Source organism: Labrus bergylta, chromosome 17 (genome assembly GCF_963930695.1).
Source record: "Labrus bergylta chromosome 17, fLabBer1.1, whole genome shotgun sequence".
Taxonomy (NCBI): Eukaryota; Metazoa; Chordata; class Actinopteri; order Labriformes; family Labridae; genus Labrus; species Labrus bergylta.
Genome location: NC_089211.1, coordinates 13,668,182 through 13,686,042, shown reverse-complemented (window position 1 = coordinate 13,686,042; position 17,861 = coordinate 13,668,182). Strand labels below are relative to the sequence as shown.

At 39.0% G+C, this 17,861-nt stretch overlaps 2 protein-coding genes across 3 annotated transcripts; one reads left to right on the top strand and one right to left on the bottom strand.

Moving 5' to 3' along the window:
* Positions 1 to 38: 38 nt before the first annotated feature.
* Positions 39 to 8,350, bottom strand: ggcx (gamma-glutamyl carboxylase). Its single transcript, XM_020629800.3, has 15 exons — positions 8,135 to 8,350; positions 7,662 to 7,871; positions 7,416 to 7,574; positions 6,214 to 6,379; positions 6,015 to 6,093; positions 5,799 to 5,905; positions 5,543 to 5,706; positions 4,545 to 4,852; positions 4,025 to 4,156; positions 3,776 to 3,927; positions 2,329 to 2,498; positions 2,100 to 2,230; positions 1,860 to 2,007; positions 1,063 to 1,267; positions 39 to 958 (listed from the first exon to the last, which is right to left on the bottom strand). The coding sequence occupies exons 1-15, from the start codon at positions 8,157 to 8,159 to the stop codon at positions 799 to 801; spliced, it is 2,316 nt and encodes a 771-aa protein (XP_020485456.2). The 5' UTR covers positions 8,160 to 8,350; the 3' UTR covers positions 39 to 798.
* Positions 8,351 to 10,555: 2,205 nt separating this feature from the next.
* gmcl1 (germ cell-less, spermatogenesis associated) lies at positions 10,556 to 17,066 on the top strand. 2 transcript variants are annotated; one of them, XM_020629951.3, is made up of 15 exons: positions 10,556 to 10,868; positions 11,787 to 11,982; positions 12,097 to 12,220; positions 12,320 to 12,416; positions 12,507 to 12,604; positions 12,722 to 12,834; positions 12,943 to 13,008; positions 13,159 to 13,243; positions 13,343 to 13,433; positions 13,537 to 13,677; positions 13,995 to 14,064; positions 14,184 to 14,259; positions 14,350 to 14,495; positions 14,833 to 14,920; positions 15,032 to 17,066. In XM_020629951.3, exons 2-15 carry the CDS (start codon positions 11,807 to 11,809, stop codon positions 15,170 to 15,172), a joined length of 1,512 nt encoding a protein of 503 aa, XP_020485607.1. In that variant the 5' UTR covers positions 10,556 to 10,868; positions 11,787 to 11,806; the 3' UTR covers positions 15,173 to 17,066. The 2 variants fall into 2 exon arrangements, with proteins under 2 accessions (XP_020485607.1, XP_065821693.1); XM_065965621.1 differs by having other exon boundaries at positions 11,787 to 11,986; positions 12,101 to 12,220.
* The last annotated feature ends 795 nt before the right edge of the window (positions 17,067 to 17,861 follow it).

Sequence of the window (17,861 nt, the reverse complement as noted above, 5' to 3'; positions counted from 1 at the left end):
AAGACTGAATGTTCATTTTAATAAAAAAAAACATCAAATGTATTCAAACATGATCGCTTTATTAAAAAAGGAACTACAAAAATTGCATCGATTGACTAGCTAAAAACAGTTTGTCAGGCTTCTCACATTACAGGGTTCGCATAGAAGTTCAGAGAATTCTTGCAAAAACAGAAAAAAGCTCCACATATTCTTCTGTATAATTAGAAAGTTAGAGCTGTGGAAATATAAAGGCAGCAGGATAGTGCCATTCAGTTCATCAGTCAGATCATTTGCAAACAATCTTTCCCTTTATGAGACCGTTGTGTGAAACACTTGTTCATTCCACATTCAAAACTTAAAAAACATTCAATTAAGTTTAGTGTTATTCAAATGTTTCTGCCCGTGCACACGCAGAGTTCATCTCTCAAAGTATTTTTAATTGCCTGTCAATATCTTTACATTTATTTTTGGTCATGATGCACCGCCATTAACTGCACTTAAAAGAATCTTGAGCTTAAACAGGAAAAGTCGTCTTGTACAGCAAAGCAGTGCACATCTGTTTATATAAATTATTCTCTGTGTGCTGCAGCATCAACAGAAACATGTGCTCTGCATAAATTCAGATTCATTAACAAACACTTTAAAAAAAAAAAAAAATACTGTCTTTTCACTTGGAAAGAATCTGAAATGCCAAATGCTTCTGAAGCTTAGAAAATTAAAAATCCTTTGATTTCAGTAACAGTCCAGTAGTACCAACACACATGTGTAATCCAGCACCTGCAGCCAATTTAGCCGAGTGCGTTTGATCCCAGCGCAACTTTAAAGTTCTCCGTGGCCGACTTCATCTTTCAGACGGTCTTCCTGGCTGCCATCTGCCTGCGGCTCTTTTAAGTTGGCAAACTCGATTTCTCTCGTCAGCTGTTCAAGAGGAGGAAGACCCACTGCTAGGTTCCTCATAGCGATGGCTGTCATCAAGAATCTGGACGATTGATGACAAAATACATTCACAGATATATTAGGTCATAGTGTTGCATTTTCAGCACAAATAAAGCAAAAGATGGCACATTTAAAGACAATACTCACCCCCGCCGTATTGTGTAGTATTTTTTCACTGCAAAGCGATCAATTCGCTGCAGAATGCCGGCCTCTCTGCGTTTCTTCACTTCCTTCATGCGGCGCTGTCTCTTCAGGAACAGCTGTACAATTGGGTCGGTGGCGTTCACCTCCGCCCCGTCATCATTGTCTGCAGCAATAAGGGGCTGCAGCTCGGGAGGTAGGGGCTCAGTTTCTGTTGAGCGAGATTCAAAATTCCTTTTTCATTTGTGACAAAAATGTTTCTTTTTAATCTCTGAGGCAGGACTACATTAACCTCCACATCTGTACGGTTATTTCAGAAAGTTGAGATTTAAAAAAAAAGACTTATACCAACTCCCCTCCATGACCCCACCTTACCCTTCTTTCATGTTTTTATCTTTATGTTTTTACTTCTCTCTGGATTTCAATTTGTCATTTCTGTTTAATGTACATCTTTGTTTTAATCCAAGTATCATGTGTGAAGTTTAGGGAAGTTTAGTTTTAATTTGTTTACTATATTTAAACCATATACGTGAATACAGCAGCAAGAAAGAGGAAGGTAATGAAAAAAGACCCCAAACATTTTTGGAAATTGATTATGTAAGTAGCTGAAACTGACAAAATATATATATATTTTTAAATTGCACTGAAACAAAAATGGCTGATTGCAATAGATTCACTGACTTGGGCCATTGCATAAGAAGCCGCCTCTCTGCCACATTACTGTGGCTCATTTTTCAAGCAAAGTTCCCTTGATTGAATGCTTCCTTTTATGGTGTTTCTGCCTGATATGATCATGTTTCTACCTGTCCCGTTGCGAACACGCTCCTGGATCTCAAACAGCTTGGTGAAGTTCTCCTGTAGCGCCGCCTCTGTGGTGTTGACGTAGATGTACATGTAGCAAGACGCCTCTTCAGATACTGTGTACACTTTATGGTAAGCTCCTGCTGGAACCTGCACACAGAAACACATGCACAACACTGTAAATATCTGAGTGTATGTTAATATGTGAAATGTTAAAAGTGATGATAAGGGTGATGCTGTACCTTTATCTGCTCCCCAGGCTGCAGGGTGTAGTTCTTCTTTTCCTCCACCACCTCCACGTTCACTGTGCCCTGCAGTACTTGGATGCTGGTGTTGCCCAGATCTTCACTAACAAAGTTCTCTAAATGGAGACCTTAAAGGAAGCACAAAGAATGAATAAAGACAACAGAGCACAAACATTTTTTTTTACATGTCTAAATGAAATTTAAAAGACAGAAAGAGATCCACAACCTGGGAAATCAGCAATAAAGACGATCTCTGTCTGATTGTCCAAACTGCCCTCAATCTCCTGGAACTTCGTCCTCCAGGGAGAGAGGTCCACCAGTAGAGGCATCAGCCATGTGTTCGGTCGGAAAGGAGACCAATCGGCCTTTACAACGTCAACGCGGGGGTCAAAGATCCTGAGAAGTAAGTCAAGAGCAAATTTGAAAACACACTCTTTACACTCTGAAATATCATAAACCACTACAAGAAATACAAAGTATGGACTAGCCCTGCCCCCTGCAATGTTGGGCATTATGATTTCTTTCTTTCGTACTAGATGCAGAGTACTTCCTAAGCAGGTTGAATATTGAAATAGTCTTGGAGAGAGCCTCCCTGGTCTTCTGACAACTCAAAGTGCTTTCACACTAAATGCTTTCACACACTGATGGCTGCGACAAAATGAGAACGATGACTATCGTTGAAGCATTACCGGTTGTAAGTCTACATGAAAAATGGGATTTAAGTGTGGCTGTTCAGCACCGGTGGCGAGTTCTTGCAGAAGAATTGCTCGGGAGGCATGGTGGATTTTATTAACCAAAAATGCGGAAAAGAGCAAAAACAACAATCCTGAGTAAATTAATCAAAAAGCAACTAGACCTAACAAACTGAAAGAAAACCCAGCCTCACAGCAAGCTGCCACAAACCACAATGTTCCTTTCCCCCAGACTCTGGCTACTTGCATGCTTCTCTTAGTCCCGCGCCAATTGGAGCAAACCATTTCAGTAATAAAGGGAAGCTGAAGAACAAAATTCCCACTAAAACAATAATAAATCATTTAACAGCAAAATCAACAGCACAATATCAACGAACAACCGTGAAAAGGAAACTTCTTTAATTTAACCTTTTTAGGTAGAAACAAGAAACACAACACTAACTAAAGGCTCCACTCACAGGGGGCCTCACTCAGCCTAATCACTCTGCTGGAGGAGGAACCTTTTCAAAATCGTGACATGATTAATATTCCAATATTATTCGATGGTCTGTGTCTTGCCCAAGGATACTTTAACATGTGACTGCAGGAGCTGGGAATCAAAACCCTGACCTTCTGGAAGAGAAACGAACGACTCCACCACTGAGCCACAGCCACCTGAAGACAGATTTAGGCCAGCCATGGACCCTGTAATGCTTTCTTAATTTAGCAAACCTCTTGATTTTCTCTCACCAGTCTCTCCCTGTTTCATTGCCCTTGTTTTCACACTTCCTCTCCCAAATTGTATTTAGTTTAAATCATCTTTATTTATTTTTTAAAAAACCTGAGAACTGCAGAGGAAATAAACCAATGTTTTAGCTCCAAATGCTCCGTGATATATAAACTGCTAATAAAATAAAAAGGAATAAAAAGAAAGCACATTCTTTGTTTGTAATGATAGATCTGAAGTAGTTACATTAACAGAATATTTTTCCAAATTCTTACCTTTGCTGAAAGCGTTCATTAATCGACACCCAGATGTCAAAGTAGATTTCAGGATCAGTGATATTATAGCGGGGCAGGAACTGATCGAGGCACGTAGCGTACTGCTTCAGCATGTCTCCATGGTCTTTCCAGCGGCGGCTTTGCGTGAACACCTTCAGCACACAAACAGTGTCATTGTTTGTTTAGATGCTTGCACGTGTATTCGCTGTAAGTTGTATGAACATCATTTATGTTTTCCTCCTAACTCACCCCTGGGTTCAAATATCCAATTTCTCCCGTTTTTCCATCTTTGTAGGTGATCTTCACATGCTGATGGCTGCGGGAGTGAACCATCATGTCCCAAGAGTAGCCATACAAGCCATTGGTCCAGTTGTTGTAACCCTGCGGAATAATTAAGAGTTAGGATATTCTCATAAAAGTCACATGGTAAATATTTGTAATTCTTTCTCTGTTCTGTTCTGTTCTGTTCTGTTCTGTTCTCTTTTATGGAATATTTTTTATAAAACAAGATCTTACATTTTAAATAGGCCAAGAATAAACCACAAAGTTTCAATAGCATAGACTACACTACATGATGAGAATGTATGTCTTTTTGGCTTACAACACCAGTTAGAGCTGCTGTTTGCTGAGGGTTGTTGACTGTTGACTCTGATTGAGCAACTATCAGTCTAGTGACTCAGCAGGGATTTGTAAGGCTTTTGCTGACATCAAAGTACAATCTTACTTAATGCATTTTTTCTGTGTAGATGATTACGCAAAGCAGGTTTACCTGTGTGATGAAGTGTGAGTACGGCAGGAACAACTGTTCCACTATGTAGAGAACAGTAAAAATGGCTCCCAGCTTGTGCTTCAGTCTTAGTTTGCCGGCTTTGGCGACAGGTGGGGTCTCCTGGCGCTCGGTGTTTGTGCTTTGGACTTCACTGTAAACACAGGAAGTGCTTGGCTGAATGTCCGCTGGGTCCGAGGTGAGTGGCAGGACTGCCCTGAGGAATTCTGGGAAGCGGCCGAAGAATCTCCTTGGCCAGTCGGTGTAGCAGAAGAGGGGACTTGTGGCCAGCATTGTGTATGAAAACATCCCTGTGGAGGTTTAACATTCTCATCAAGATGAAGGTAAAATGATTTCGCTCAAATAAAGGCACTGATTAAAGTATGCATGGAAACAAGAAAGGTGTTTTAAAAAGGTTCTTTGTGGAACATTTTAGGAATATTGTAATTAATAATGACCCCTGATGGACATTAAGTGAACTGCACTTAGCATTTGTTAAATGTGCTGGACTATATAGATGCTAGAAGTAAGCATCATTGACATTGCTTAAGCCAGTGGCATTACATAAACCAGCCTGTCTACAACATCTAAGCAGGCAAGCAGGTCAAAATATACTCCACAGGAAATTCCCTGCAGATGTTGACCGTATTTTTCCATCAATGTCAGCCACACTAAAATGTGGCCAAACTGGATACACTTTTTGTGCGTTGTGTTGTTTGTTGGTGTTTGCTAGTTTACACACTGTTGGTTCTGTTCCAAAGCTGAAGACAGGCAGAGCCCTTGAGAGCATGCATAGACTTCATATCTTTTTTCTTTTTTTTTTCTGCAGAACAGTCTTAATTCTTATATCAAGAAATCAATCCACGGGTTGTTAATTGCGACTGAGAAGGGAGAGAGAAGGTCTAATCTTACAATCCATTTACTAGTTATCAACAGAAAATGATTAAGAAATACAAATTGCTTCACATAGTATGTAACACGAATCCAAAGTAGAGACTCACCGATGCTGAAGAGCTGAGAGTTCATGCAGTGGAAGTAGGAGACAAAGAAAATTCCAAAAGATCTCGTGACATCGAAAAACAGCAGGTACCCGGCACTAAGATCCAGAATGAGACCCCCTCCGTGCACCACCAGCAGATTTACTAACTCCACAGGAAGGATCACTCTGAGAAATAAAGTGAAGTACAGTAAGATTTAAGTAGGAGCATTGAAACACAACAAAACTATCTTTGTACTCAGCTTCTTAATACCACCTACTTAAAAGGATCAAACAGCCAATGGTGTGCCAAGTATGACATGGAGTATCCTTCCACCCAATCAGCATCCAGCTTTTTGACTCCAGCGATGAAGTATACAATAAATATCTGTAAGGGGCAGAAACGCATTGGCAGCATTAGATTGCTTTGATCTGTAAAAAATAAAGAAATTTAAAAAAACACAATGTATGTTGCTTAAAGCTTCCTGTGCACAAACCTGTATCCTCAACAGCGTGTAATTCCACAGAGGCACATGAGCATTCTTAATGGAGGGCCTCCGCAATCCATCGATTGACCTGCAAAAAAAGACGCAGACAAAAATGTCTTGCTCTGTAGAGCGCACACATTTGGATTGGACATGCATAAGCAAAAAAAAAACATCAAAACTGAATATAAACACCAGTCTCACATCTCACCAGTATCTGTTGCCGTCCATGAGTGTGAGCTGAAATCCAATGAGGCCGTAGAGGTACGAGTGATTGTTCCAAGTTGTTTTATCCAAAAAGAAAATGTACCAATACGTGGAGATGAACATGAGGCAGGAGAGGCGGTAGAGACAGCCAAGCATGATGCCCACGGCTCCTTTGATATGAAACAGAAACACAGCTAATATCAGTGACAGTTAATGTTGTAATAGCTTCTTTTTTCTTCACATAAATGTGTCAAAAAGTCCACTTGGATTTTATTCAGTCTGTAAAAACACTTCTGGGGGAGTTCGAACAAGTCTAACAAAATGACTCTCATTGTGATGTTATCATTTACTTCCTTTAGTACAATTTTAAAAATTGCTATGAATGAAAAATAAAGGATGAATTTCTCTTAAATAAACACATCATATATTCATGTAAAGAAAAAACTTGCAAGCAAATACATAATTTTTATTTTTTTGAATTTCTGATTTTTTTTCTTTTGTCTAAGATGATAATTGGCTCCTTTGAATACCTTTCGTGAAATACAATGTATATTGATAGGAAGTAAACTAAATGATCAGTTTGTGTAAAACCTCTTGTAAAAATAGGGTACTTTAATACTACATTCAATACAAACAGTATTCATGTATCTACAATATTGTAATATGGTTTTAATGTCAGAAAGAACGTTTAAAAGTTCCACCATTATAATTAAGTAATATTGCTCTGTAGGTAAATAAATGTTTGTGTGCTTTATTTTGAGAAACAAATGTTGCTTAATGTTCAGAAAACCCCCCAGAGGATTGATTTACACCCACAGTGGTGTAGGATTAGGTATTTTTTTTTATCAGTGTTTATTTACTTTGATTGTCATTGTTTTCTGCTTCCCGTCTGCAGTCTTGCGTAATCTAAAGTTTGCACTACACTTGCACTGGTTGACTCTTTATGAAACTCAAAAACCTGCACGAGACGTGGACTGGGGGGGGGGGGACCAAAAGTGGAAAATTGCAGGTCTGGTATTTGTGCTTTGATCTTTACCATAGACCACCACCCCACAGAGACTGTGTCCTGTAGATGGAATGCATCAGCCTGGACTCAAAATAGGGGGGCTTTTTCCTGACTGCTCCTTAGCTGGCTGTTAATGTAAATACCTTCAAAGTGCTAGTTTAAACTAGCTCCCCCAACCTTTAAAAATAAGTATAACCCACCGAGGAACATCACCACATACACCAGATACATCCAATCAAGGGGCAGTGGCTGTAAGAAATTGAAAAGGGGGAAGCGACACACAGGGGCTCCATCCAGGTACTTATAGTCCAGGTGACTGAGACCACGTTCCTGTGTGACATCGATAGCCATCAGCAAACCTGCAACAAAGACACATTATACCGTTTAGGGGCACACAGTGTTTCTAATCTCCAAGGAGCAGTCTTCACTTAACACACTGAACTTACCAAACAAGCAGCGGAAGATGCCCAGGGATGCAGGGTCAGTGGGGCGGTTCAGAAGCGTCACTAGACTATTCCAGGAGGTCAGGTCCTCCTTCCTGAACCCAAAGATCTTCTCAAACCCACTTTTGCCCTGGGGTTCATCTTTTTTAGGAGCTGTATCCTTCTTTGCAGTTTCTTCCTTCTGTCCTTCTCCATCATTGCCTACAAGAGCTCCTGGAGGTTGAACAGAATTGACATATTAACATATTTTCTTAATAGGAAGCTATTTGCAGTACAAACGACGTAAGCAAACTTATTCTGCTTCATTAAGAAAACGTGTGAAATCCTGCATGATTCATTCAAACATTAAGTTCTTATTGAAGCCCTGAACAGATAGATAACTCGTCTCTGGGTTAAATGTTGTCTTAGTTAGTTATTAAACTGTCAAAACCAGCGCACACCTCCCCACTGACTGTCACTGCTAACAACGAGCTCACCTGCAGTCGCGTCTCCCGCCTCCATGCTGAATATGTTCAGATATAAACCGGTTTTGGTTGGGGACAGAGGGGCAGTAAAGTCCTCTCTCTGTTCTCCCTGTCCCAGGTGAAGGTGTCCTGCCTGGTCACGTAGATGAGACAGACACACTTACGTGTCACAGTCCCACAAACACGGAACGATCCGGTCAGGCAGGCAGGCAGAGGAGGGGGAGTGGGCGGAAGGTTTGGGAAGGATTGGAATGTTGTGAAAGCGGTGCTCGGCGTTCATTGGTTGATTCTGAAATTCTGATCTATGAACACGCCCACTATGGGAAATCCTCTCACGTCATGTCCGTTTGTCCGTAGGCTGTCTTGTTTTTAAGAAAATGTATACTTTTGTTTTTACTCACACCCTTCTAACAAACAAACAACAAAAAAAAAACAATCAAGTAAAATAAAAAGTCATGTTTGTTTCTTTTTTTCAAACAAACAAAATGAATGAACATGTCAGGAAATAGCTTTGCTGAGCTCACTCTCTACATGGACCCTTTACAAATAACTTAAATTAAGTTAATTGTTATTTTAATAAATGTAATGATGATTTTTTTTTTTTTTTTTTGGAGAACTTGAGACATAACCAAACAAATAAATAAAAAAGTATCTTCATTTCTGCACATTGCAAGCTAATGCCATGAATAACCTGCCTAAAGATACCACTAGAGGGCAGTCTTGTATCATATATTTTTTTACTTGTTTGTCATTTTTTTTGTTTTTTTCTCCTTTGAGTTATATTTTTTTTAACCCCATGGCTTTGACGTAAAGATTATGCTGTAATGCATTTACTGTTAGGATTCAAGGAGGGCATCATATTAAAGACAGTTGTCAATAAGTACATAGAAGTAATAACAGAGGGATGTAAAGTGAGTTCGAGTTAAATTGATATGAAATGTATTTTGATTACAACTCCTATGGCGTGTGTATCTTTACACCTGCAGGAGTAGGAGTGTTGTTTGGATAGTTCACCCTCTGCCGTTTCTAAATTGTTGGTAGAAACTGGTGGTGTGTTTTGGGCATTGCAGAGATGAAGACTAAACACTACTTCAAACTTTTGGTAACCTCCTTCCAGTTCAGTCCTGGTCGGCCTGGGTGTTGATTCAGGTGTGAGAGGAAAAGAGTGAAAGAGGTTTTGAAGTGGTCTGAATTAGCAAAATTAAAAAGCAACTTTATGCTCTCCAAAGCGAACCCATGTGCACATAATCACACCTTTCAACATCACAAGAAAGCATGTATTTTCAGGCACATCAGAGTGTTTCAGTAACTAGATTTTAATTCTGTTGTTGAATTAAGTTAATAATGAGTTTAAACTTGAAACTTTCTTCAAAGACTAGCTGCAATTATGTATAATAATTCCTAATAATTTGTTATATCATATCTGACTTTGGAGGAATTTTCCACTGTATTATGATCAGTTAAACTGCAATATACTTTGATGAAGAAGAATGTTTTAAAGAGTTGGAATCAGGACTTTAAAAAAAAAGTAGATGAATGTGTTCGTCTGTAATGTGTTACAATAATCTGTGGCAAATGTTATTGTTCTTTCCAGGAACCCTATTGGAAAATTGACTGTCTCAGCGATCTTTGACAGAATGAGAACAGTTAAGACTGCTTTTACTTTCTGATTTCTGGCACGCACTAGGTGCTGACGTTTTGTAAACACGCTGTGGAGCATGCCTCTGTACTCTACAGATGTTTTACTTTCAGTCTTTAAAACACAGCTAAAAACACAGTTGGCTATTTGCCTCTAGTACTGAATGACACATTTCAAGGCTTCTCAATGCTGGTGAAGTATCATTCAAAATTTGTATTAAATCTTTGAACTTTGAACACTAACACTATCTTCAATAGGCCAACTATCTGCCTAACATTGGCTGTTACAGAGTGATGTCACTTCAATTAATACATCTTAATATTTCTGTTACCTGTACCTGTAGCTGTCTTCATTGTGTAAGTGTTTTGTCACGTCTGTTATTGTTGTAATGTAAAACTAAACTAAACGATCGTTTCCCTCAATGTTTCAGTGAAGTGTTAGTATGCATGCAATCAATAGGTTACATTAAAAACTGCTGATTTGGAAGTGCCCTTTAGACTCCATGAGAACCAGGCAGACTTGTCAGTGGGGCTCAGCAGGTCCTAATAATTGATCTTTCCTTTATTTATTTTTCTTTACTATTATACTATATAAAAGTGAATAAATAAATGCTAGTATGGATAACGTTGGATCTTGACAATTTTTGTGGTATAAAGAAATTGTAAAATGAAAAAAAAAGGTAGTTTTGACATTTGTGTAGCACATCTGTCTCACACTAGAGGGCGATCTTGAGCAGCGACCTGTGACGTAGAAATAGCTAACGCTCACCACCGAGAGAAGAAGAAGAAGAACAACAAAAGCAGCCGCAGAGCTTCAGGGCAGTTACACATCATCTCCAATCTCCGGGTTCACATTTTCTGTAATTCAGAAAAAAATGTAACTGGAACAAAGGCACTTTTGGGGTCCGGAGGCTCGTGCGGAGTAGCAGCTTGTCAGACACAGCGTCGTTAAGTGTTTTCAGGCTGTTGTTTTTAGTGAATTCAGCGGCTAAGCTAGCTGTTAGTATTAGCTCCTCTTTAACTGGCTCTGAGATTATCAGCCGTGTTTACCGTCACTGCTGACCTCTGACCTGAAACCTCGCCCAGCCTGCCCGCTGCGAGTCTTCAGGTGAGTTAGCTCAGTGCTCTGTCATACACTGTGTCACATCTGGCTTTCATATGCTGAGGCAGGGAGTCCTTCAATCACACTCAATGTTGTTACTTCTGTTTGTATTGTACAAAGATTCATGCAGATGTTTTGGCTGTTTGGCAGACGACAAATTCTAACACAAAAAATGTGTCTGATGTCTTTTCATTTACACCAAACAAAAGTACATTATTCTATTTTAGATGAAAATGTGTCCTCTTATTATTTCATTCATATGTTGGATATGTGAAAAACGTATAAAACATATAAGTTTTACTTCTATGTAATGGATAATGGGTATTTAAATTATTATTTTTTTAAATTTAAACAAAAATGTGGAGTAAAATGTCCAAGCATTGTGTTTATTCTTTCATATTAAGCAATAAAATTGCACTAGTGGAAGGTTAGGGAGCATTTTTAAAAAGTGGATTTTCTAAACTAAATATGAAATCATCCAGAAACTAATCTGCAACCATTTTAACAATCTTTCGATAATTTCGAATCAAATAGAATTGCAAAGCTGTGAGTTCTTGCTACACAAAGTGTGGATTTTCTGCTTTCTTAAATTGACAATCACATTATTTTTGAACTGGTTTTTTTTTAAAGACAACATTTTGAACATCTTGTTAGAATCTGTGATTTTGGTAGGACTTTTTTGGGGCTATTTTCTCACACATTTTGTTGACTACATGAATAATTAATCCAGATAGAATACATTTCATTAAGTATATCCCTCAATATGAGTCACTCATTAATCTCCGCCACAAGCTTTCACTGTACTGCAAAAGCTAATGTCTCTAACGGTGTTTTTTTCTTCCTGTTTTTGATACCATATTGATTTATGGAGTTCCGTTGCAATACCAAGATAAAGTTCAGCTGACCTGTTGTGTTTGTATCAAGTCTCCTTGAAAGGCGTGGAGATGGGGAATTTGGGCAGCAGGTTTCAGTCGCACGCTCAGGGTCCAGAGGAGGCTGCAGAGGGCACAAGTACCAGCCGCAAGCATGGGTGTGAGTGTAAGAAGAGGAAACGAAACGCCCAGTGTGACTGTGAGAGTGAACAAGAGGAGGACGATGCCATACTAGATACACCTCGCAGGCAAGTACATAAAAAAGAAACAATCGATTCAGTTTTCTTTAAGACATCATTCTTAAGTGTTAAATTCTTCTTTCTGTTAATTTGGATTGTTTGTGTTTTTTTTAACTTGAACAGGAAGAAGTTGAAAAGCACATCACGCTACATTTATCAGACCTTGTTCTTGAACGGAGAGAACAGTGACATTCGCATCTGTGCTTTGGGACAAGAGTGGAACCTCCACAAAGTATACCTGTGCCAGGTAATATATCAAATCAAATGAAAACACCACAAGGAGTATCTGTCATCCGTGTCTGTTATTTCATACTCGTGATTTCTTCTAATCTCTTGCATTCTGCAGTCAGGATATTTCTCCAGCATGTTCAGCGGCTCGTGGAAGGAGTCCAACATGATGGAAATCAACTTGGAGATCCCGGACCAGAACATCGACACAGAAGGTGATGGGACTTGGTCACTAAAGGAATCAGTCAAGTATGTTTTATTGTGACTATTTATACTAACAAAACTTTCATGTGATGTGTGTGTAGCTCTACAAGTCGTGTTTGGATCCCTGTACCGAGATGATGTGCTCATCAAGCCCAGCAGAGTCGTCAGTATTCTTGCTGCTGCATGTATGCTACAGCTGGTTAGTAACATAAATGAAATGAATTACAATCTCAAATTCAACATTTTTATCTTGATTTTTGCATATTCAGTCATAGGGTACAAACCCTTATCGAGTCTTGTTTGTTGTTGTCTTCAGGATGGTTTGATCCAGCAGTGCGGGGAGACGATGAAGGAAAACATCAGTGCAAAGACTGTGTGTGGATACTACGCGTGTGCCAGTATCTACGGCTTGGATTCAGTCATGAAAAAGTTAGATGGGAATACGTTAAAAAAAAGAAAATCAAATCACAATAAATGTATGCTATATCCGTTCATTATGCTGTGTGTTTACATCACACTATAATTTATTTTCCACAGGTGCCTTGAGTGGCTTCTGAACAACCTGATGACCCACCAAAATGTTGACTTGATGAAAGAACTTGGGTATCACTTTACCAATTCCTCTTTTCTACAATCCTTTATTAAGATTCAATTGTATATTTTCTGGAAATAAAGACATCAAATGTTATTTTATATCAACATGAACCTTATAATGTGTTAAAATAGTCTAAATAAATACCTGTGCATTTACAGGTCAGAAGTGATGGAGCAGCTCATCCAGTCCTCTGACCTGTTTGTCATGCAGGTAGAGATGGATGTATACACAGCTCTGAAAAAGGTACATCCAAAATGTCTTGTCTTTATAAACCCCTGATACACACGCCGTACCATCGGCCCTGTTCCTAAACACGCTCTTTGTCATTTTCTCTCTCTGAAGTGGATGTTCCTGCAGCTCAATCCGGCGTGGGACGGTCCCATCAAGCAGCTTCTGGCTGACGCTGACGCCTGGCTTTGCAAACGCAGGACAGGTACAGGAAGGCAACAGTTTAATGAAACGTACCTCTGTAAGCACTGCAGTCTTCTTTTTGCCGCTCGTCACACATCAATTGTTCGACCCTGTTTCTATCATAGACCTGAGTGAGAAGGAGCCCTTCTTGGACACAGAGGAGGGCACAGCATTTCGTTCAGTGTTCAAATACGTTCGTATACAGTATATCATCAACGACCTGGCATCTGCTCGCATCCTGGAGAGAGATAATATTCTGCCCCCTGGTAAGATGTTCTTCTGCCTGGTATAATTTTATCAGGACTGTGCATCTCCTTTTCTCTGGAAAACATTACTCATCATTTAATTTTCTTGTATGTAACAATTAAGTGAATTATTTCATTTCAATTCAGTTTGCATGGGCTTTCATGGGATATGTGACTTGAGAGAAAAACAGGGAGCATTTGATTTTTAACTTAGTTCTTAGATCAGTAAGTGTTGTCCTTCTTAACTCTAACAAATACATGACTTGCCTTGATGGTAAAAATCACTGAGAATGATCTCTTCCGTGTGTTTATGCTCCTATAATATTATTTGATTCCAGATTGGTTAACGTCAGTATACAAAAACCAGTGGTTTGCTATGCTGCGGACAGAATTCGACAACGATAACGGGTGAGATCCTGCTTGTGTTTTTCATCCCCTGCAGCATCTTCGTTTAATTAGCAAAACCTTTATACATGATACAACTGTAATGCTGTTAATATTATAAAAGCAAACTTTCCTTTCCTTAGTCCCCAGGAAGCGAACAAAGAGGAGTTTGAGCTGAGTAGTATGAGATGTGGCAGGAAACTGACTAAAGATGGAGATGTGAGTCAGACATTCTTGATGCTTCTGTCACTTTTGCTACTCTTCTTTGTATTTTCTTTAATGTCTTTTCTTTTATATTGCTCTCCTCAGTACTGCTGGCGGTGGACTGGCTTTAACTTTGGTTTCGATCTGCTTGTGACCTACACGAACCGCTTCATAGTCTTCAAAAGAAATACTCTAAGTCAGCCATGTGGGGGTGCTGTTAGCCTACAACCTCGAAGGCATCTGGCCTATAGGTACAGTAGACCTTTGAACATGTATCAAAGTGACGTGTACAGCTGTGTCTTTATCACAAACCTTTAATTTGTGATTGAGAGATACATTTATCTGTTCTCTATGCTAAAGGATTGTTAGCCAGCTGCATGTTGTTGCTTCATATTGTTTAGCTCAAGCCTGTGTGTAGTACTGTATACATTATCTCCTGAAACTCTAAACAAGAAAAAAAAAAAAAACTTATTTCCCTTCAAATTTAGAGTTAGAAACCCTCAAAAGAAATGCTTTAGAAACTGTTTTAGAATGAACATGTTTTATCTTTTTAAAGGGTTCTTCTTCTGACTTCTTTTATGTGTTCAGGTTACGGCTCGCCTCTTTTGATAGCCGTGGAAAGTTGGTCTGCAGCCGCTCAACCGGCTACCAGCTCCTCACCCTTGAGAAAGACCAGGTCAGAGAGCAATATTTACATGTCGACAGATCAATTTGAAGCCATAAACATGTATACGCTTGTAGTAGTGTTGACTTGCTTAATATTCCTCCTTTCCTTTCATCCGCTCAGGAGTATGTGGTGATGAACCTGGACAGTCGGTTGTTATCGTTCCCTCTCTATGTGTGCTGTAACTTCGTGTATACATCGCCTCAGTCGGACCAACGTGCAGATTCCTCAGAACAAGAAAGCAGTGCTCGCTGTGTGTCCTGATGCCTCTTTGGCAGCTGTCAACTGCGACTATTCATCTGGTAATACTGAGACACTAACACAAGCTCATGAGTAAAATCCACTGCCACATTTAACATCCCTGATGTCGATCAGTCATATCACCTGCATGCTGTCTCTCCCAAGGAGGGAGAATGTTTAGTGTCTATGTATTCAGTGTTTTGGCACATTCAGACTCAGCTGAGTATAAATGGGGTAAACAAGTAACATGACTTTGGCCAGAAAGAAATGGGCCTTTTTTTTTTTTTTTACCTCCAGAGCAGCTCCACACCTTGGACCTCAGAACTGTCAACACCGAGATGTTGGATAATTTCTTAAGATGAAAAAGTCTTTGTAGACGATGGAATTCTGAATTGGACTCTACTCTCCAGCGCTTTAATTCATGCTTTATGACTTAAAGGTCTGACGACTGGTGGACAGTGCATCAGTGTGACTCAGACTTGCATTAATGGAACCATTCTGGAATTGTTCAGCTGTGTGTGTGGAGTCATTAAGGTCCTGTAATATGGGAACATTATAAGGGAATCGTGTTGCACTTGAAAACTCGCCTTTAATACGCCACAATATTGGTGTATTAAACACTATTACTAATCGACACAAAAAAACAAGAAGCAAACAAAACACCACGTACACCAACAATGTCGTAAACGATCCTGACAGATAAATTACATATGACATGTCGTGGCCTTATCCAAATGACACGGGGCAAACTAAAAAATATTTAAATTAAAGGTGAATCACATCATCACCAACTTCTTCTGCTGGTTATCAGCTGACAGAGATCCAACGTTACACCTTCTTCTTCACACACCTACACTCTAGCACGATCGCTGGACAGTGGCCTATGACTACACTCGACAGACTTCAAATTAAAGTGACGATGCAGTACAAGCAGGATGTGTTTAAAAACTCTTTCATCTTAGTACGTCCACGTCTCGGTGCTGTTTTGCACCAGAACAGCTTCCGTGTTGGGAGATTCATAACCAGCGTTCAAGTATCCAATGGACTGTGTAAATAACATATAACTTACAATTACATGTGTAAACCTTTAGACCAGAAGAAACATTGCTTCAAATGAAACAAGTGATCACAACCAGCCTCAGCCTACAGACTTCTGAGATACTCAGGAGATCAAGAGCCACAGTTAACACTGATAACGTTTCCTCAAGTCAGACGTCAGAAAATTTGACACCAGCACTCGGATATTCATACCATTCTGTTTAAACACAGATATGTTGAATCACTCGAGACTTTCTGTTGTGTTTACCAGCTGATCTAGATCCTAAAATGTTCATGTATTGGTCTTAAGAGGACTCTGCTTCTCCACTTTAGCAGCACATTTCAGTTTGTCACATTCAGGCTCATTATTTAAACTGTATCACCTTTTACATTACCTTTGTGGGTTTTTGGATGTACACTTTTCTTTTTTACTGTTCAGGTCTATATTTGTTTGGCAGTTTTGGAAAATCTGTTACCTCATGTTTAAAAAAACAAGACATCTACAGCTGACTAGTCAGTATGACTCGCCTGTATAACTGTTACTGTCATTAAATTGTTGTTTATTTTTTTTCGTTTGACATTTATTTATTTTTTACTTCATTTGTATTTGTATGAATATATTTTTTTTGCAAAATAAAACATGTACACAATACTCGACAGCCAATAAAACTGCCCCTTCATGTGGGCTGTGGTGCTATGACATGATCTCTCTTTCCTACGTAGATCTTTTTACAGCTCAACTGTTTTTCTTTCTTCTGAAGCTTTCTATGTTGCTCCCCCTCATAATCTGTTTTCTAAAGGTTCTGAACGACTTGTTTACAGTAACATATTTTAACAGAGCTGTCTGGAAAGTGTATTATAATAAAATCAGTAAACATTATCTGGATAGTCTCCTACTTACCTCTTAAGACCTTTAGGCGTGATCACTCCTTTACATCAACATGTATTATTTACCAGATTATCTCTGGAAAAAAATTCCCTTTCCAACATATTCCACACAATATGGTCCAGAGTAAGTTTGTTATCGGTCCCGCACGATGATCTCTACCAGATAATGTTGGAGAATAACTAGCAGACTTTAGGCTAAGCTCTAATCATTAATTTGTCATTTATATTTAGGACCATATATATATATATATATATATATATATAAAAAGATAGGACAGCTGAAGAGAGACTATAAATGTGGGAGGAGAGAGAGGGGGATCACATGCAGCACAGGACAGAGGTCGGATTCAAACCCATATCTGTAACTAGTACTACAGCCTCTGTACATGGGGTGCACGTCATTACTGCTCGTCTGTCCAGCGCCCCAAAGCTGTAATTATTCAATAACCTTTTTTTTTCTACAGTCATCTCCTCTGTATGGTCAGTTCTGTAACAGTGATTTCTCTTGATAATAATAGTACTACTGAGAGCTTTCTTTCTGAGGATTGTTTTCTTCAAGCAATTCTGATTAATATTCTACATTTATTTTTGTTTTAAAGAAATAAAAATAGATATAATTTTGAAAAACATTACAGTTATCTCACATCCTGCTAACAGTTGGCTTTACTAATCTTTTATCAGAAAGTTAGTTCAGAGTTCTCTTATTCTTATTATTATGATCTTATTCTCAGGCTGGCTGTAATGTTTATTTTAAGGATATCTTAACTGAAATATCTGATATCTTTTG